The sequence below is a fragment of the Globicephala melas genome, chromosome 4, assembly GCF_963455315.2.
Source record: "Globicephala melas chromosome 4, mGloMel1.2, whole genome shotgun sequence".
NCBI lineage: Eukaryota > Metazoa > Chordata > Mammalia > Artiodactyla > Delphinidae > Globicephala > Globicephala melas.
Window position 1 is genome coordinate 45,626,853 of NC_083317.1, and position 22,187 is coordinate 45,649,039.

Below are 22,187 nucleotides of genomic sequence, written 5' to 3' on the forward strand. Positions count from 1 at the left end.
CTGCTTTTCACTAGTGTGACCTTGTACAAATCATCTAATTTATTTTGACCTCAGTTAACTCATCTGTAAAGAAACTGTTAGAACAGGTATTTTTACATCTTTGACAGCCTCCACTTCAACAGAATAAGTATCCTGGGCATATTTCTAATTGGACATGAAAAGCAATGTGTCCAGTCTTAGGCCTCACATGGTCTGAGGGAATAAGATGGTATGTTAGCTTTCAATAAAGTTTTGCCAAATAACAGTCCCCAGAACAGTTGGTGAGGGGCTAGAGGTGAGTTGGGAACATTAAGTAAAATGTTTTTTAAGCATTGGTCTAGTAGTGTGTGGGGTAACCTGCTTTTGTTGCATTTCCATGGGAGCAGCAGTCTTCTCATTACTTCTTTAGTGTCTCCATGGTGGCTTGGCATGGAAGTTGGCCTCCTTTGAAGTATAATCCAATCCTGGTAGCTATAAGCAGGCAAAGCAAAAGAAACATTGTAACAAGAGATTGTAGAAAAAGTTCAAATGAAATTTATGACTGTGATGACATAAATGATCTTAAAAGGTAGAATAAGAATTGGCAAGACAATAATTCATTCTGTGCAAGAGTAATGAATAAGGGAGGGGTACAGCTATAAATAGATGACTGTAAATCCAGCCACAGATGAAAGGAAGCAATGACTTTATAAAGTGTAGGGGAGTTTGGTTACTTTTAAATTTTCAGATGAACTTATATATAGTTAATAGCAGTAACAACTGTGTACATTTTGAACATGAAGGCCAACAAAAACCTACAGTAAACATCATACTTCCAAGTAAGATACCTGAAGCATTTCCTTTTAAATTCAGGCAGAAGACAATGGTCTCTACTATCACCACTTCTATTCAACATTATTTTGGAGTCCTAGGCACTTTAATAAGATTAAAACCACAAAAGGTATAAAGGAAGAAACAAAATTGTCAAGAATATCCACAGACAAGTTATTAGGATTAATATGAAATCTTTAAAAGTTGCCGATTACAAGATAAATAGCAATTAAAATATAGGATACTTAGAAATAAATCTAACATATGCAAGTAAGTTCTTTATGAGGAAAATTGTTAAAACTTTCTTGAAGGACATAAAAGATGGAGAGAGATTTTATAGATGAAAAGACTCAATATTGTAAATATTTTGGTCTTCCCCAAATTAATAAAATTTCAGGCAGAATGCTTACAGAATCTTTTGTCTTTTGCAGGGGTGGTGGTAAGACATGATGAGCTCCTTCTAAAATTAATTTGGCAAAGATAGGGATTCAAACTAGCCAAGATTATTTTTAAGAACAATAGGCAGGATCACTTGTCCTACCAAATACAGATATTGCATTATTCATCAGTAATAATTAAGGTAGTGAGTATTGGTACAAGGAGAGACCAATAGAAGAGTGGGATAGGAGAGCATAGAAACTGACCTTCATGAATAATGGAATTTGGAAGGTGACAGAAATAGCATTTCAGTGGGACTATTATGAAAGACAGTTGGCCCTTTACATGGAAAAAGATACCATTTGAATCTTGCTTTATTCCAAACACCAAAAATAAACTCCAGGTGGATTAATGGCAACCTAAATGTGAAAAACAAACCTGAATGAAATGTACAGTGCCGGGCATATAGTTAGTAATTACGTAATATCTTTGTAAGGTGACAGACGACAACTCGACTTCACGGTGATTGTTTTGAAATGTATAGAAATATTGAACTACTGTATTGTGCACCAGGAACTAACATGGTGTTGTAGGTCAATTATACTTCAAAAACAAACAGACAAACAAACTCATAGAAAAAGAGGTCAAAAAAAAAAGAGGTCAGATTTGTGGTTAACGGGGTGAGGGGTGGCGGAGGGGGAACTGGATGGCAGTTAGTCAAAAGATGCAGACTTCTAGTTATAAGATAAATAAATACTAAAGATGTAACTTGTAATATGATAAATAGAATTAACACTGCTATATGTTATATATGAAAGTTGTTAAGAAAGTAAATCCTAAGAGTTCTCATCACAAGGAAAACAATTTTTTCCCATTTCATTTTGTATCTATATGAGATGACGAGTGCTCACTAAACTTACTGTCCTCCACAACAGTGAGAGGCCCGTGTACCGCAAAAAAAAAAAAAAAAATTAGTGCTGAAAACAACAGAAATGATCTTACATTTCTGGAGGTCAGAAGTCTAAAATAGGTCTTACTGGGGTAAAATTACGGGGTCGGCAAGACTGCATACCTTCTGGGAGACACTAGGGGCGAATCTGATTCTTTAACTTTTCCAGCTTCTAGAGGTGCCCAGCATTCCTTGGCTCATGGCCCTCTTCCATCTTCAAAGTTTATCACTTCAATTTCTGTTCTCTATCCTCTGTCTCTGACCCTCTTATAAGGACCTATGTGATTATATTAGGTCTATCTGGATAATCCAGACAAATATCCCCATCTCTAGATTCTTAACTCTTTTTTTTTTTTTTTTGTGCGATACGCAGGCCTGTCACCGCTGCGGCCTCTCCCGTTGCGGAGCACAGGCTCCGGACGCGCAGGCCCGGCGGCCATGGCTCACGGGCCCAGCCGCTCCGCAGCACGTGGGATCTTCCTGGACCGGGGCACGAACCCGTGTCACCTGCATCAGCAGGCGGACTCCCAACCACTGCGCCACCAGAGAAGCCCTAGATTCTTAACTCTTAATCACATTTGCAAAGTCCCTTCCACTATATCAGCTAACATATTCATAGGTTCCAGGATTAGGATGCAGACCTCTTTTTGGATGGTGGTGGGGGAACATTAATTATTGAGCCTACCACAGCAAGCCACAGACTAGAGAATATATTTTCAGCCCTTATAAGCTACAAAGGTTTAATGTATAGAATATAAAAAGAACTCTTTCAAATCAATTGAAAAAAAAAAAGAAAAACCTATTTTAAAAATCAGCAGAGACTATGAATAGCCAGTTCATAAATGTGAGAAAATGGCTAAGAACATACAAAGGATGTTAAACCTCACTAGTGATCCAGTAAATGCAAATTATCAATAAAATAGTAATTAGGTAGCATTACCTTACTTTAGATACAAACATTGGAAGATCTGACAACACCAAAGTTTAGTTTAGTGGCAGAGAAGTGGGATTATTCGTACAAAGCTAGTGGAAGGAGTATCAGTTGCTATGAGGGAAAAATAAGGATGTTTGTTGCAGCATTGATGGATGAAACAAACTATAGTACAGCACAATCATAAAAGGAAATATAATATATTAACTGAGGTTCATGTGTTACTAAGGATGTTACAGTAAGATATATTTCTGTGAAATTTAAAAACAAAGGATGTATAAAGATTCACAACTTCATCATAGTGGTTACTTCTAGGGAGGGGGGAAAATTAAAATTCATCTGTACATGTTATGATTTTACTTGTTTATACAGTTTGATATAAATATAGTAAAATTCAAATGTATTACTTCTGGGTGCTGGATACATGATCGTCTAGATATTATTTATTCTTTTTTGAAATGTATTATAACTTTTTTTTTAAAGGAAGAAGACCAGTTAGGAAGGTAGGCCTGTGATGAAACTGATTTTCTAAGCCAAGTGAAAGAGGCTCTTATGAGGGGCATTATAGTTCACTGGAGAAGAGTTTGGTTTGAGAGTCTGACAGACCATTGCTTGTTAGCTGAGTGACCCTGGGCATGTTTCTGACCACTCTATGCCTCAACTTTCTCATCGAATAAAATGAGGATTATATGAGCTAGTGCACATGAAGCCTTTAGCACATGAAAACACTCAATAATATTATAATAGCTCATAGACAAGAATTCATATTTGTTGTGCAACATCAAGATTTGATAAGACTGAAAGTATTTATGTGATTTTGTTTTAAATGGGCCAAACTTAGAAGATTCCAGATTAGAGTCTCATTAGAGATTTATGAGCCTTCTATTAGATTTTCATCACTGCAGATACGTTTTTGCCAGCACACTGTTTGGTATTTCTCTGGATTGGAATGGTATTTGAGGTGCACATTATGGTTACTTTCCTTGAATTCAGTCTAGTTGTTCTTAGTTTTTTAGCCATGGTTCACTTGGCAAAGATTAGGGTGAAGTGATATTGTTGGGCTGTACAGATACGGCTGTTCTTAGTGGCTGTTTGCTAGATATTTTTAAAATAAAATAACATGTTATATTTAGAGTCTAACCAACTAACATTATCCTAAGGTAATATCAACACCTTTTCCATACAAGCAGTGATTTGAAACTCAAAGAACTATACAATGCTAATGTACAGGTCTGTATTTTTTTTTTTGTATGTAAATAAATGAGCATGTTTATTGCCCAAAGGGAAAGAGCCAGGAAAAAGTGGAAGGTGGAAATGTCAGAGACAGATGATATGGGACAAAAGAATTCCCCTGGACTTGGCAACTGGAAATACCTGGAAGAGTGAAGATCTGGTTAAGGCAGATAAGGATGTAAAGTGCTGAAAAGCAATAGAGATGATAGTAACTTTGTTACTCTGACGGATGAGGCTGCAAAGCCCTTTGGAGATCAGAACGTGAAGGGCTTTGTATACCATGAAAGGAAGTTTTGGACACTTCCTGTTAGAGGTCAGAGCTCAAGAGCTTCCTTCCATCTCAGCGTTTGAACTTGTTTAAGTATCCCAGGCACTTGGCAAATTATCTGGCGTGCAAGAAAAATTCAGAAATGTTTGCTAAATTGAATAATTTCTTCTTTCTTCTAAGCAATGAGAAGTAAGGCAAAATTTTATCAGATGCTTTGTTTTTAGTATTAATAGTCAATAAACTTTCAAAGTAGTTTTCACCTCTGTTCTCACTTCCAGAATGGCCTCTTTTTCTCCAATAAATGTGGTCTTTGAACGGGATGTTCCCTTTCATTATGTTTTTGTCAGAGGTCTCTCTTCCACCCCCGCCAACTCCCCGCTTTTAGTCTAACACAGACTCTAACTAGAGATATTCTGTGTGATTACACAAACCATGCTTCTAGGACCCCAACATATTTCCATTTCAAAAATTTTTTGACTATGTGCTTTCAAGTTATAGTTTATGTACTCCCTGGAGTGAAAGATTGAAGTCTTGGTCTCATGTTGACACTGAGCTAACCAATATAATTCAATATTTGCTTCGTCTTTAAAATTAGGAAAAGACCATTTGACAGACTTCATTCCACCTCAAAGACTTGCTATATGGATAAAAAAAATAATGAAAAAAATGTATAAAGTACATATATTCTCTTTACCATCTTGCAAACTCATGCAATTGGTGATTAGGGAAACTAATTCACCCCCATTGTTAAATACTATTCAAGTTCACATTCAAGTCTGTATAGTTTTAAGAAATGTCAAAAATTAGTAGTTAGATTTAAACATTTTATCCAATATATATTGAAGATGTGTTGATATAAATGTAATCCTTCTAGCAGAGTACCTGTACCCAGGTCTCAGAGCTTCAAATTTAGATGGTGGACACACTTGCTAAGTTGATGGGATAGGTAAGAATGGGGTCATAGATATTACCCAGATGAGCAACATGAAGTCAACTGCTTCAGATAATGTCACACATGCCAATCAAAAATATTCTACATGATAAAATTACTTAGAACATTTTAGAACTATAGTGGAGGGGTTAAGAACACAGCCTCTGAGGCCATTCTGTCTAGTTTCAAATGCCAGCTCTTTTATTTACTGTGTGTGACCTGTGCCTTCATTCTTCATCTGTAAAGTGGGGATAATAATGGTACCCATGTCAAAGGAAAGTTGCATGGATTAAAGGAGTGAACACAGTTCTACAATTCCTAACATGAATGTATTTTGGGATTTGGAATTTTTCATATTTTAAACAGTAATATGGTTCATAGATAGCATATAAGACAATAACCCCAGAAAGGTTCTGGGCAACACCCCATAATTAAACACATTTCTGTTGCTGTAGCAAAATATAATCATGGCTACACAAGTTGGATAAATATTATAAATAGTTTTCTACTTATTCAGATCAGATTTTGTTGCCAAATGAATTCGGTTAAAAAAATCGGGATATATGTATATGTATATATACACACATGTATATATACATATATATATCCATCCATTCACAATCCCTTCTGTATAGTTTGTGTGTGTGTATGTATATATGATGCCCAGCACATATTAAGTGTCATGTATGTTCTTACTATTACTGTCATTTAAAATATTATTTTCGTTGATGGAGTGATAAGTTTTCTTTTCATTTATACAGTTTAAGTATTCTTTTCCTTTCTTAACCACAGCCTCCTTTTAGAGGCTGTATCCTCTTTGCATGGCTTAGACTTCACCCAGCAGGAATGTCCTGTTGCTGCTGACACCTAAGAAGAGCCTGTGGCCCCAAATGGTTGGCTGTCTTCTAAGTTAGCATGGACTGAGGCCAAGAGATTTGCAGAGCTCAAATTGTAATTAAGTTCTGGTGGTTTCTGTTGTCCTTGGAAAGTTCAGATTACTCTGTCATCTTCAGTTTTAAAGACTGTTAATAGTGTATGTATACTCTTCCTACTTTCATATTTGGAAAATGTATCAGAAAAATAAGATTTTAACATAGTTCTTCAGTGCTCTTTATTTCTGAATGATTGCCTTCCTAACCTTTAGGTACATTTATAAATTGAGTACATTTATGAATTTAAGTACAGTTGACCATTGAACAACACAGGGGTTTAGGGGTGCTAACCCCCCCGTCTCCACCCCCTATAGGCAGTGGAAAATCTACGTACTGCTATTTCTGCCTCAAGACAAAGGAATTGATAAATGTCTCACCCAAGGGCAGGAAGGTGAAACAATTTGGATAGAATCAGGACTCGAACCCAGTTCCTTTGATTCCATATATTGTGATCTCTAATGAACACAAACTTTCCCCAACACTTAGTTAATTTAAAGAACTGTAAAATGAAAATACAGATACTAAATTTATTGGGAAAAAATCCACGTTCGGGTGGATCTGCACAGTTCAAACCCATGTTCAAGGATCAACTGTGTATTTATAAATTAAGACCATTTAAGTAAAAATAATTTAAATAGAGAAAAGTCAAGTTAAATATATATCTCAAACCTCTAAAGACGGACTGACTTTAAGCTTAGAAACAATAGTTGTTCGCAAATGAAAAGTTTGACAGATGGGACCACATGATGATATCTCGTTGTTGTTAATGGAAAGGAGGGAGGTTTGTCCATCCCTGTTAGTCATGTTTCCTACTTGGTTAATGCTGTTGGTTTGTGTTCTTTGCCCATTTAGGTACTGGGTCTCTTAGAGGATCCTTACTGATTTATGTAAACTTGTAAAAATATCTTCAGTCATTTTCTGCAATTTTTTTCTCAATCTTCCTGCATGATCATTTTTAAAACAATTTTTGAGATCCCCTCCATCAGATTTTGCATTGTTATCGTAAGATAAATTTCTAGGTCCAGAATTGCTAGATTGTCTTTGAAATGGGGAGTGAATTTGATGCGATGTGAGTGATAATGGTAGTCTTTTAAAAAATGCCTTTGAAAAAAATAAAATAAAATAAAAAACACCTTTGTGGACATTCCACAAAAGGAAGGTGAAAAATGTACACAGGACCTATTTTCTTAGAATATCACTTAGCATTTAAGTTATATCCTCACATAAGATTTTAATTTTTCCCTGTGGAATATAAAAGAGTTACCTCATGTCAGCATTAAATGCCTGTAATGTAAGTGCCACTCTTACCACAGCAAACTCTTTACTGGGGAGAGTGTTGCTGGTGGTCGATCACGAGCCCAGTCCAGGCTCCTTGCCTGTCTGCCCTTCCTTACTAATTAGCAACTCAACAAGTAGAGGTAAGCTGAAATGTTTCTTCATTAGCTTAAGGGTGAGAATGTTGGGAAAAGTCCAGCAATAAAGTCAGGGGCTTATCTGTGGATTTTGACTGTCCACTAATTTTCGGTCACCAGTTTTAGTGGGTAATTTAAAGGCTGCTATTGGCTGCATTTCTAAACTACTACTGTTCTCGACCCTCCTATAAGGACACTTCTTCTATAAATTGTTGGCATGCTTCCAGTTTTTATTTTGCAGCTAGCAGAAGAGGAGCCTGATCTGGTCTGCAGTCACTCAGGAACCTCAGTGACTTGAGATGAATTTCCATTCCTGACCCAGTTTATGTTGTTTACTGAAGGAAAATCAGTGCTCCCGGGCAGTCTTTTTATGCTTAGCTTACTGTCTCACTGCACACAGTGACGCTTACCTTCTTTTCCAGCATCCTCTAACCCCTCAGTCTGCACTATCTGATACCATAGCACTAGCCACATGTAGTTTTTTAAATTAAAATTAAATAAAACAAATTCACTTTGGTCACACGAGCCACATTTCAAATGCTCAATGGCCACGTATGGCTAGCAGCTACCATACTGAAGATACGGATATACAATATTGCTGTCGCTGCAGAAAGTTCCGTTGGACAGTGCTTCACACCTTCCGTGATCCACAGGCAACCTTTGCCACATAACATAAAGAGAAAATTACAACACGTTTTACCTATTTTAGAAACCTGGAAATTTCTCGGTATTCTTTCTCTATCTTTCCTTGTATTTCAGAGGTAGCATATTTCATCCTTTTCAAAGCGATCCTTTTCCTCATGGACTGATTCCAGTCAGGGGTTCTGCACTGATGGGACAGTGGATTGGACCTCCGCCTTCTTCCCTAGAACCACCCCTCTTGTCTTGCATCATTCAGATTCTTCCCGTTATGCTGCCACCTTCCACCGTGCCTGCCACGTGGACCAGCCGCCGATTTCCCTCCTCTTTACCAAACTTCTCTAAAAAATAACCTGTATGCCGTCTACAATCTCTTCCCGCTTATTCCTCAGCCCTTTCAGCCTAGATTCTGCCCCTCATCTCCTGCATGTGGCTCAGTGAGCTCTCTCATTGGTTACCAGCTGCCCCCTGATCGCCAAACCCAATCAGCCTCATCGCAGTCACCCTCTTCCTTGACATCGCAAAAGTATTTGATACTGTGGCCAACTCTTCCTTATAATTTTCTTTCTGTGATATGTCCTCTTTTGTCTCCTCTCTCCTAGTTCAGTCACCTCCACAGGCCTGCCTTTGATCACCACCCGCTTCGTTTGTCAGCGCGGTTCTGTCCTCCTGTCATTTCCATTTTCTTACCCATAACTGGCTCCAGTTATTACCCAGATTCTGAGAGTTCCCAGATTATCATCCCTACATTCGATCTTCTCCCTGAACTCCAGATCAGAAGGTCCAGTGTTCATTGGACATTTCTGTTAGGATTATTCTGTCTCTATCTCAACCTTCAAACCTCCAGTTCTCAATATAAGTTCTCAGCTGCGGGGCGTATTTCCTCTCCAGATTTTCTTATAATTAGTGTTGACTCTTGAACAACATGGGGGTTAGGGGTGCCGACCCTCCGCACAGTTGAAAATCAGCGTGTGCCTTTACTGGTGGCCCTCCATTTCCGTGGTTCCACATCCAAGGAGTCAACCAACCTCAGACTGTGTAGGACGTATTTATTGAAAAAAATCCCTGTACAATTGGATCTGTGCAGTTCAAACCCTTGTTGTTCACGGGTCGACTCTGTACCACCGTGCCCCCAGCCCCACTCTCGCACATGTTTTTTCTCACTTTCTCATTCCATCTGTTTGTCTCACTTGGTCTCTCTCATCACTGCGATAGTTTTTCTGGCCATCCCTTATTCACCAATCCTAACCTTCCAATGCCCCCCACCACCACCACCACCTCCTGTTTTAGGTCTGACTCTTCTTCTTTGGCCTGGAGGATTCTTCCCCTGTACTGATACTTGCATTCTTTCTTTTCTTCACTCATGTTGTTGCCAGATAAGTTTTCTGAAGTCCATTTAAAGAAAAATAGGTGCAAACACATTTACATGCAAACATAGGCATAATAATTACCAATTTAAATTTTTGAATAAATATTTCCATGGTTCAAAAATCCAAAAGGAACCAAAAGGCATGCAGTGAAAAACTTGGCTCCCACTTGGGCCTTTTATCTTCTCAGATCCTAGTTTCCTGACAGACACATTCGCCATGGAGTAGTTTTATATTGATTTTTTTAAGGAAAATTTTAATGTGTATAAAGCACATGTTATATGTGTGTGTACATAAATTTTCCCTTCTCTACACAAATGGCAGCATAAGAAATATGCTCTTCTGCACTACTCTTTGTCTTTGCTGCTAAAGAACATATCTTAGAGATCTTTCATAACAGTCTCATTCTTTTGTACAGCTGTATAGAATTCCTCCACAATTTACTTAACCCGTGCCCACTTGATGGACATTTAAGTCATTCTCCATCCTTTGCTATTCCAAACACTGCTGCCAGGAATAACACTTTGATAAGTCATTTTGCTCTTATGCAAGTGTATCTGCAGGTCACTTGTGAGAGCTGGTCGTTGGACTGTTTATTTACTGTTCTCTGAACGTCCACAGTCCCTGTCCCCAGTGCTCTGCTTCTCATGTACCAACTTACACATAGTTCAGCCCCTTCCTACTCCTCTGCCCAAAAGCCTTCAAGGACTCCCTGTTGGCAATACATCTGTCTCTGCCCTGTCAGTGTAAAGGAGAAGCAGGCAACTCAATACACAGTAGCAAACAGTGGGAGCGCTCGGCACTGTTTCTTGTTGGACTCTGTGTTCTAGCTACATAGGTCTACCTGCTGTTTCCCTAACGTGGCCCGTGCCTTTCTGTCTCCCTTCTCTGCACAGAGTGCCTTCCCTTTATTCTCCGTAGGTCTCTCCAGATCCATGGCATCTTTGGAGACTGAGCTCCTATACCACCGTGTCTGTGAAGCTTGATTCCTGCACCCTTCTGCTAAAAAGAGTCTGGGCTTCCCCTGGGTACTTTCATAGGGCATATCCTTCTCTGCCCTGGATTACATTCCGATATCCGTGCAATTCTTCTAGTTTAGCTTCTAGTTAGTAATGCCCCAGACGTAAGGATGGTGACTTGTTTTGATTTCTCATCCCCCAGAAGTTGCCTAACATGGTGTCTTGTATATACCAATGAATGAGAAAGAGCAAAGTTGACTCTATTCTTGTCTGACGTGAGGGTTGGGGGAATACTTAAGAGCCTAGAGCCAAGAAGTCTTGTATTCTCAGTGACTGCTCCTGTGACCTCCTGGGAAATGCGAGTTCTGTTCCATTCTATGTTTATTCTATGGCCAGCTAAAAGCATTGGCAGGACCAAAAATGCGGTCTGTATTACAGCACAACCAGACCTTAATATGTGATTGGAACCAGGTCTCCATTTTTATTATGACAGCGAGACTCCTTTTTTAAAGCTTCAATTATTTACAAAAAAAAATGAATAAAAATTATTTATGGAATCTAGTCTCACCACTGCAGCTTTGACTGTAAGGCCATTAGAGGGTAGAGCAGTAAACTGCATATGAAACCATGGATCCAGAGTACCCTGAGTTCTAACTGGGATGTCACTGAGGTGTGGCCACTGTGTATGGTGATGTTTTCTCTTTTCTGTGCTGTTAGGTTTTCGAAGAACCCTCCATTAGCCTTTTTGCTCTGGAACATTGTGAGGGGAGAGAGTTACATCTAGAAGAGGCTGTGAACTCTGTTCTGAACAAGGACCTGCACTTCTACACCCAGTCTGTGTGGGTAAAAAGTGGACTGTAAGTATGGGACAAGGGCCTGGCCTGCTTCAGTCACTCTTGTAGGACAGAGGTGCACGGTTGCTTTTTATTCCCCCACAGCTGCTGTTACTTGGTCTGATGGTACTCTTACTCCTTCTTTTCTCTCTCCATGTAATAATAGTAGTTTCTCTCAAATAAGAGAAGACAGTGGACTGTGTCCAGTATGAAGTAGCAGGCAGTGGTCTGGGAGAAGAGCCTGCTGGGAGAGAAGGGCTGCCACGTGTTCAGAACATGTGTCCGAGAGAAGGTGGACCAGATGACCGTAACAATTTGAGCCCACTTTCCTTTCAGAAGAAACCTAATTAAACCAGCCACTTTGACTGGTTGAGACCATTGCCTGCTTATGACAAGTGACTAAAACTAATAGGGTTTTTTTGTATTTTGATTTGACATCTTGTTTATTCTAGAGCTGTTTGCTCCAAGGCAGTTATTTTCGGGCTGGGTGTCCTGGCTGACCCAGCCCACCTACCAACGTTGCTGTTCATTCAGGATGTCAGTCAGGGTGGATCCAGGTCTTGCAGGGCCTGCACTTTTACAATCTAGGGAGATGACTCTAAGAAAAGAAATAAAAAATGATGGGTATGAACTTCATTAGGTATGAACTTGCAAATTTATTCAGAACAGAAATGGTAAGTGGCCTGCAAGGGAGGGGCCCTGAGGTTGAAGCTCTAATGCTTCCTAGAAAATCTACATCTCAGGCCGTTTCTGAGAGTGGCTGTCAGCCTGCCCCTCCTCCTGTACCTTTGGTGTTTAGGTACCAAAAGTCATCTGAAAGAACACACATTGCTCTCAGTGATTAATATAAAGATGCCTATTTTTATGTCTTATGACTTTGAAATTGTGTGATAATCAACTCTCCTTGTTAAACTATCTTGGGGATAATGAAAGACAAAGCTGAGACTATAAGTTGATTTGAAAACTGAGTTAACTATTATAATAAGTGGTTTCTGTATCATTCACGTGTACAGCAGTTTAAACTTTCTTCTGCAAAGCATTTCACATGGTTTGATGTTTATTAAACATAAATTGCTTTACTCTCTCTAAGCATAATAATCCCTATATTATATTCCAGTATATCCTTTACCACTTAACTAACTCTGAACTGAATTCTACATCCCTGTGAAAGTTAGGACTTTCACAGCAGTTTTTTAAATAATAAATTTATTTATTTTATTTATTTATTTTTGGCTGCGTTGGGTCTTCATTGTTGCGTGTGGGCTTTTTCTAGTTGTGGCGAGTGGGGGCCACTCTTCCTTGCGGTGCACGTGCTTCTCATTGCAGTAGCTTCTCTTGTTGCGGAGCATGGGCTCTCGGCGTGCAGGCTCAGTAGTTGTGGGATCTTCCTGGACCCAGGGATCGAACCCGTGTCCCCTGCATTGGCAGGTGGATTCTTAACCACTGCACCACCAGGGAACTCCCTTACAGCTTTTTTATACATTTCTTTTCTTTACATTTCTAAGTGGAACTGATAGTTACTGACTCACTTCTGGAAATTTCTCACGAGCTTATTTCACTCTTTTGTAGAAAACTGCTGCCATTTTACCGTAACATTCTTATTGCTTCTCTTTAGTTTATTATGTACCTCCTCTCACTGTTCTCACTGAAAGAGAATTGGTACATGGAGTAAGGACTAGTGAAGGCTGTCTGAAGGTTTTCCTAGGCCACAGATGGCTCCCAGAATGCCCCTTAATGCACAGCCAGCTGCCCTCAGTGACAAGTTTTGTTTTGTTCTGTTTAATCCCTGTATTATGCCACATCTCTGATCTGTGGTGGTAATGGGGGCCAAGTTAATGCTTTTCAACTGTGAAATTCATTAGATTAATATATAATGAGGTATAGTTTATTGAAACCTTGCCTAGGTTTTATAACTGAGACATCCCTGCCTGTCTAAAAAGAATCTGCAAAGCTGGAGAGGTAGCTCAGCCTCTCTATGGTCATGCTGTCCTGACTCTGCACCAATCTGATGGTTTATTTAGATTGTGTTGGCAAGAAGGGGTAGAGGGAAGGTCACATGCCTTGCTCATCCATTCATAATTTAGCCAAGCCTGATCTTGGCTGTGGAGAGCAGGAGGCTTCGTCTGAACCAAGCAAGGCAGCCACCTCGTCTTCATGCCTACTTTCTGAAAGCACCATATTGCCATGACCTGGAGTCCTGCTGAGAATTTCAGATCCTCTTGGCAGTCCCAGCTTATTCTCCTTAGCTTGATAACCACCTCAAGCAGGGCTCAGCAAACCTTTTCAGTAGGGGCCAGGTGGTCTTTTCAGTTTGTTGGCTATCCTGACTCTGTCACAAGCATTCAACCTGCCATTGTGGTGCTGAAGCAGCCGAGGCCAATCCGGAAAGGAATGGGCATGACTGTGTGCCACTGAATGAGTCTCCAGGCTCCAGACACTCACCTTGAGGGCCTGCACACTTTGACACACTGTAACTTGGCCCGATTTGAAGGCCCCTGGGGTACTGAGAAGTATTTGCAAAGGAGCTAGACCTTGAAGTAAGGGTTCAGACCAGATTTCTGTGGATAATTTTAAGTAGCCCTTGCTGGGAGTTGTTGTGGAAGGAGGTGTGTCTGCAGAGGTCACCGGAGCTGTCCAGAGAGGCTGTGAAGGATGTGGGACAGTGAGCCTAAGAGTGGAGAGGAAACAGGTGGTTTTTAACTGGGTGAGTAGGGAGGAATTACAGTCTATCTCTGAATGTTAAAATGTTAGGAAAAAACTTGGTATCATCAAAGGAACAAAGAATTCTAAAGCTGGAGGGAACCTTGTTTTGGACGTAAGAAAACCACATTCCTGATGAATCTAAACCTTCTAAGCCACAGTCCAGTGGGCTTTCTCCTAGTCCTCCCTGCTTTTTCCGTTAAAATATACAATTACACAATGTTTTTTCTTAAAAACAGTCTACAAACCTGGAGGTTTTAAAGAAGGAACCCTATATGGTATAGTAAGAGGTATTTTTGTTAAGAGATTGCTTTCTGTTTTAAGCATCCCATTTTTTTTTTCTTTCCTCTTCTCGTATAGGTGGATAGCTTATGAAGGATCCAATTTCTTAGGAAGACAAATCCTACTCAAGCCTAATGAGATCCCGAATTGGACAGCATTCAGTGGATGGAAAACAATTGGTTCCCTCCGTCCTATGAAGCAGGTAAGGAGAAGAGGACCATATGATCCAAAATAGCTCCATTTCTTAGTAGAAATGTCAAAACCCACAGCATCTGAACTATGGACCGTTTAATTTAGTTTGCCATTTATGTTATAGGAGGATCTGATTAGGATGGGGATTTTATAGATTTTAACTAATTCATAAAATTGTACCTAAGGTCAGCACTGGGTTTTAGCTTTGAGTCCAGAGTCCTATTGACCTTGTCGCCTTTTCATGGGAAAGTAAGTATCATAAGCTCTGTGGCAAGCAGTGGAAAGAAGAATGAACTCTGAGAGTGCACTAGTTTTACTTCCTAAGTACTTGGCTTTTTCCCCCCACTTATGTAATACTCAGGATGGATCCTGGCAATTTAATTAACATAGTATTTATTGCACACCTACTGCTTGTCAGTCTTCTATTCAAAAGCTTCCCACTGTACTTCGGATATAGTCTAATCTCTTCAACGTGTCCTATGTGATCTGGCTCCCCCTGGCTTCTCCAGCCTCATCTCTCATCATCTCCCACTCACACGCATGGCTGTCACATGCACCAGCACACACAGTGTTTTCCCACGCTTAACACAGGCTCTGCCCTCTGTCTAGAAGTTTCTCCCCCCATTCTTTGCCAGGCTAGTTCTTACTTCTCCTTCTAAGTTCATCTGTAGTTTCAGGTCCTCCAGGAAGCCTGTTTCACTCTCTCTCTAAAACCAAACTACATCCTTAAAGACCTGGTTCTTTTTCTACAAGACACTGCCTGCCGTTTGTCATGACATAGCTGTTGTTGGACTGGGTGCTTTCTCGCTCTGCTAGAAGCCCTGTGAAGGCAGGGGCTGTGCATACTCTACCCTGTCACAATGTCTGGCACATTGTAGGAACTCAGGGACTATCTGTTTAATGAAGGAATGAATGTATAAATGGATAAGTGAATGTTTGACATTATGCAGGAAAATTATGGAATATGTATAGGGGTAGACATGATTTTGGCCTTCTTGGAGCTTACATTTTTGTTGGGTAAAAAACATGTCCAACTCAAAGCAGTAATATAAACTGCAAAATGGGGAGGGGCCAAGATGGCAGACTAGAAAGACCCTGAGCTTACCTCCTCTCACAAGCACACCAAAATCACAACGATCTGCAGAACAGCCATTGATGAAAAAGACTGGAACCTACCAGAAAAGACATTCTATAACTGAAGACATATAGAAGGAACCACAACGAGTAGGAGGGACAGACTTGCAATATAATCAAATCACATACCCCTGAGTGGGTGACCCAAAACCTGGAGAATAATTATATTGCAGAAGTTCTCCCAAAGGAGTGAGGGTTCCTGAGCCCTACATTGGGCTCACCAGCCTGGGGGTCCTGCACCAGGAAGATGATCCCCCAGAGCATTTGGCTTTGAAGGCCAGTGGGGCTTAATTTCAGGAGCCCCACAGGACAGGGGAAAATAGAGATGTCACTCTTAAACGGTACAAGCAAAATCTCATACACAATGCCCAGGGCAAAAGCAGTAATTTGATAAGAACCTGGGCCAGACCTACCTGCTGGTCTTGGAGAGCCTCTCAAAGAGGTAGGTGGCAAACGGATCAGTGAGCTGGAAGACAGAGTAGTGGAAATCACTGACACTAAACAAAAGAAGAAAAGAGAAAAAAAAAAGAGGACCGTATAAGAGCCCTCTGGTACAACATCAAGCACACTAACATTTACATTGTAGGGGTCCCAGAAGGATAAGAGCAGGAGAAAGGGCCTGAGAAAATATCTGAGACATAATAGCTGAAAACTTCCCTAACCTGGAGAAAGAAATAGTCACTCTAGTCCAGGAAGCACAGAGAGTCCAATACAGGATTAACCCAAAGAGGAACATACCAAGACACATTGTAATTAAAATGACAAAAATTAAGGATATAGAGAGAATATTAAAAGCAGTGAGGGAAAAGCAACATATAACATACAAGGGAACTCCCATAAAGCTATCAGCTGATTTTTCAGCAGAAACTGCAGGCCAGAAGGGAGTGGCATGATATATTTAAAGTGATGAAAGGGAAAAACCTACAAGCAAGAATATTCCACCCATCAAGGTTCTTGTTCACATCTGATGGAGAAATCAAAATCTCTACAGACAAGGAAAAGCTAAAAAGAGTTCAGCACAACCAAACCAGTTTTACAACAAATCTTAGAGGAACTTCTCTAGGCAAAAAAGAAAAGGCCACAACAAGAAACAAGAAAATTATGAAATGAAGAAGCTCACCGGTAAAGGCAAACAAGCAGTAAAGGTAGGAAATCATCCCCACACAAAGCTAGTAGGGAGGTTACAAAGCAAAAGTAAAACCACCTCTATCCACAATAAGCAGTTAAGGGATACACAAAACAGGTGTAAAACATGACATCAAAAACAGTAATCATAAGGGGAGGAGAGTACAAATAGAGGCTAGTTAAAATGCACTTGAGATTAAGAGATCAGCAACTTAAAACAGTCATTTATATATATAGACTGCTGTATAAATACCAATGGTAACCATAAACCAAAAATCTACAACAGATATACACACAAAAAGGAATGCAAACATAACACTAAAGACAGTCATCAAATCACATTAGAAGAGAACAAAAGAAGAAAAAAGGGGAGAAAAGGACCTATAAAAACAAATCCAAAACAGTTAACAAAATGGCAGTAAGAATATACCTATCGATAATTACCTTAAATGTAAACAGACTAAATGCTCCAACCTAAAGACACAGAGTGGCTGAATGGATACAAAAACAAGACCTGTATATATGCTGTCTACAAGAGACTCACTTTAGATCTAGAGACACATACAGACCAAAAGTGAGGGTTTGGAAAACGGTATTCCATGCAAGTGGAAATCAAAAGAAAGCCAGAGTAGCAATACTTAACATTAGACAAAATAAGACTTTAAAATACTGTTACAAGAGACAGAGAAGGACACTATATAATGATCAAGGGATCAATCCAAGAAGATGACATAACAATTGTAAATATATATGCACCCAACATAGGAGCACCTCAGTATATGAGGTAAACATTAACAAACATAAAACAAGAAATTGACAGTAACACAATAATAGTAGGGGACTTTAATACCCCATTCACATCAATGGACAGATCAGACAGAAAATCAATAAGGAAACACTGACCTTAAATGACACATTAGACCAAATAGATTTAATTTATATAGAGAGAGCATTCCATCCAAAAGCAGCAAAATACACGTTCTTTTCAAAGTATACCTGGAACATTCTCCAGGATATATCACACGCTAGGCCACAAAACAAGCCTCGGTAAATTTAAGAAAATTGAAATCAAGTATCTTTTCTGACCACCATGCTATGAGACTAGAAATCAGCTGCAAGAAAAAAACTGCAAAAAACACAAGCCTGTGAAGGCTAAACAACTAAACAACCAATGGATCACTGAAGAAGTCAAAGAGGAAATCAAAAAATACCTACGGACAAATGAAGATGAAAACACAACAATCCAAAACCTATGGGACACAGCAAAAGCAGTTCTAAGAGGGAAGCTTAGTGATACAGGCTCACCTCAGGAAACAAGAAAAATCTCAAACAACCTAAACCTTATGCCTAAAGCAACTAAAGAAAGAAGAAACAAAACCCAAAGTTAGTAGAAGGAAAGAAATCATAAAGATCAGAGCAGAAATAAATGAAATAGAGACTAAAAGCACAATAGAGAAGATCAGTGAAACTAAAAGCTGGTTCTTTGATAAACCTTTAGCCAGACTCATCAGGGAAAAAAAAAAGGGGGAGAGGGCCCAAATCAATAAAATCAGAAGTGAGAAAGAAGTTACAGCCGACACCACAGAAATACAGAGGCTCATAGGAGACCACTACAAGCAACCATCTGCCAATAAAATGGACAACCTGGAAGAAATGGACAAATTTTTAGAAAGGTATAATCTCCCAAGACTGAAGCAGGGAGAAATAGAAAATATGAACAGACCAATTACCAGTAATGAAATTGAATCAGTAATTCGAAAACTCCCAACAAACAAAAGTCCAGGACTAGATGGCTTCACAGGTGAATTCTACCAAATATTTAGAGAAGAGTTAACCCCTATCCTTCTGAAACTATTCCAAAAAATTGCAGAGGAAGGAACAGTTCCAAACTCATTCTCTGAAGCCAGCATCACCCCGATACCAAAACCAGACAAAGATATCACACAAAAAAAGAAAATTACAGGCCAGTATCACTAATGAACATACATGCAAAAAGCCTCAACAAAATACTATCAAACCAAATCCAACAACACATTAAAAGGGATCATACACCATGATCAAGTGGGATTTATCCCAGGGATGGAAGGATTTTTCAGTATCTTCAAATCAATCAATGTGATATACCACACCAACAAATTAAAGAATAAAAAAAACATGTGTTCATCTCAACAGATATAGAAAAAGCTTTTGACAAAATTCAACATCCATTTACAATAGAAACTCTCCAGAAGGTGGGCACAGAGGGAACATAACTCAACATAATAAAGGCCATATGTGACAAACCCACAGCTAACATTATACTCAAGGATGAAAAGCTAAAGAAATCTCCTCTAAGATCAGGAAAAAGATAAGGATGTCCACTCTTGCTGCTTTTATTCAACACAGTATTGAGAGTCCTAGCCACAGCAATCAGACAAAGAAAAGAAAGAAAATGAATCCAAATTCGAAAGAAGTAAAATTGTCACTGTTTGCAGATGACGTGATACTATACAAAGAAGATCCTAAAGATGCCACCAGAATACTAGAGCTCATCAATGAATTCAGTAAAGTTGCAGGATCCAAAATTAATATGCTGGAATTTATTGCATTTCTATACACTAACAATGAACTTTCAGAAAAAGAAAGTAAAGAAACAATCCCACTTACCATTGCATCAAAAAGAAAAAAACACCTAGGAATAAACTTACCTAAGGAGGCAAAAGACCTGTATTTGGAAAACCTTAAGACGCTGATGAAAGAAATTGAAGACAACACAAACAGATGGAGAGATTTACCGTGTTGTTGGATTGGATGAATCAGTATTGTTAAAATGACCATACTTCCTAAGGCAATCAACATATTCAATGCAATCCCTATCAAAATACCAATGGCATTTTTCAAGGAGCTAGAACAAATAATTTTAAAATGTATAATGGAAACAAAAGACCCCCGAATAGCCAAAGCAATTTTGAGAAAGAACTGAAATGGAGGCATCACACTCCCTGACGTCGGACTATACTATTGTACAAAGCTACAGTAATCAAAGCATTATGGTACTGGCACACAAACAGACACATACATCAGTGGAATAGGATAGAGACACTGGAAATAAACCCATGCACCTACAGTCATTCTATGACAAAGGAGGCAAGAATATGTAATGGAGAAAAGACAGTCTCTTCAATAAGTGGTGTTGGGAAAACTGGAGAGCTACCCATAAAAAAATCAAATTAGAACATTCTCTAACACCATATACAAAAATAAACGCGAAAGGATTAAATACCTAAATATAATACTGGATAGTATAAAACCCCTAGAGGAAAACATAGGCAGAACACTCTGACATAAATCACAGCAATATTTTTTTGGATCCATCTCCTAAAATAAAGGAAATAAAAGCAAAAATAAATGGACCTAATTAAACGTAAAAGCTTTTGCAAAACAAAAGAAATCATCAGCAAAACGAAAAGGCAATCTACTGAATGGAAGAAAATGTTTGCAAATGATATGACTGATAAGAGATTAATATACAACACATAAAAACAGCTTGAGTAGCTCAACACAAAAAACATACAACCTGATTTAAAAATGGGCAGAAGAACTGAACAGACATTTTTACAAAGAAGAAGTGCAGATGGCCAACAGGCACCTGAAAAGATGTTCAGCATCACTCACCATCAGAGAAATGTAAATTAAAACCACAATGGGATATCACATCACACCTGTCAGAATGGCTATTATCAAAAAGAAGACAAAAAAGAAGTGTTGACGAGGATGTGGAGAAAAGGGAACCCTTGTGCACTGTTGGTGGGAATGTAAATTGAAACACTAATTCAAAAAGGTACGTGCACCCTAATGTTCATAGCAGCATTATTTACAATTGCCAAGATATGGAAGCAACCTAAGTGTCCATCAACAGATGAATGGATAAAGAAGACATGATATGTGTGTGTGTGTGTGTGTGTGTGTGTGTGTACACACACACACACACACGATGAAATACTACTCAGCCATACAAAAAAATGAAATTTTATCATTTGCAGCAACATGGTTAGACTTGGAGGGCATTATGCTTGGTGAAATGTCAGAGAAAGACAAATACTGTATGATATCATGTGTGGAATCTAAAAAATACAACAAACTAGTGAATATAACAAAAAAGAAGCAGATGCACAGATACAGAGAACAAACTAGTGGTTACCAGTGGGGAGACTGGGGAGGGGTAACATATGGGGGAGGGGGAGTAGGAAGTAGAGACTATTGGCTGTAAGATAGGCCCAAGGATGTATGGTACAACACGGGGAGTACAGCCAATATCTTGTAATAACTGTAAATGGAAAGTAACCTTTAAAAGTTGTACTAAAACTTTTTTAAAAAATTAAAAGCTAGGGGCTTCCCTGGTGGCGCGGTGGTTGGGAGTCTGCCTGCCGATGCAGGGGACACGGGTTCGTGCCCTGGTCTGGGAAGGTCCCACATGCCGCGGAGCAGCTGGGCCCGTGAGCCGTGGCCGCTGAGCCTGCGCATCTGGAGCCTGTGCTCCGCAACGGGAGAGGCCGCGGCAGTGAGAGGCCTGCGTACTGCAAAAAAAAAAAAAAATTAAAAGCTAAGAAAAGTGCAAAACAGTGTGTAATCATCTAAAAGCCACAGGCAATCCCTGATTCAGAGGAAGGAAGCATGAACATGTGTAGGAGTGGTGGGAGGTTTCACGGAGGGTAGGAACCCATGCTAGGCTTTAGGGGTACTGTGGCCAACGGATATGCCATTGGTACTTCTCTGAACCCTTTAGAAACACTTTCACACTTGATTCCAACAATAGTCCTTTAGGGTAGGAGTTATTACAGTTGACTCCTGAACATGGGTTTGAAATACGTGGGTCCACTTATACTCCAATTTTTCCAATAAATACTACAGCATTACAGGACTACAGTGATCCAAGGTTGGTTGAATCCACAGATGTGGAACTGAGGATACAGAGGGCCGACTATAAGTTATGCTCAGATTTTCAACTGCGCAGAGGGTTGGTGCCCTTCACCCCTGCATTGTCTAAAGGTCAACTGTATTCCTGTTTTCTAGAAGGAAAACTAAGGCTGAGAGAGAGAAAGCAAATTGGCAAAAGTCATCCAAGTGTCAGAACCAGGATTTGAACCCATACCT

The 22,187-nt window shown here is 39.4% G+C and overlaps 1 protein-coding gene across 1 annotated transcript in view; it reads left to right on the forward strand.

Moving 5' to 3' along the window:
• Positions 1-22,187, forward strand: part of CRYBG3 (crystallin beta-gamma domain containing 3) — a 114,895-nt gene that overhangs the window by 84,774 nt on the left and 7,934 nt on the right. The window contains exons 18-19 of the mRNA XM_030860997.2: positions 11,506-11,645; positions 14,682-14,805. Coding sequence (XP_030716857.2) covers positions 11,506-11,645; positions 14,682-14,805 — 264 coding nt within the window. The remainder of the gene's footprint in view (positions 1-11,505; positions 11,646-14,681; positions 14,806-22,187) is intronic.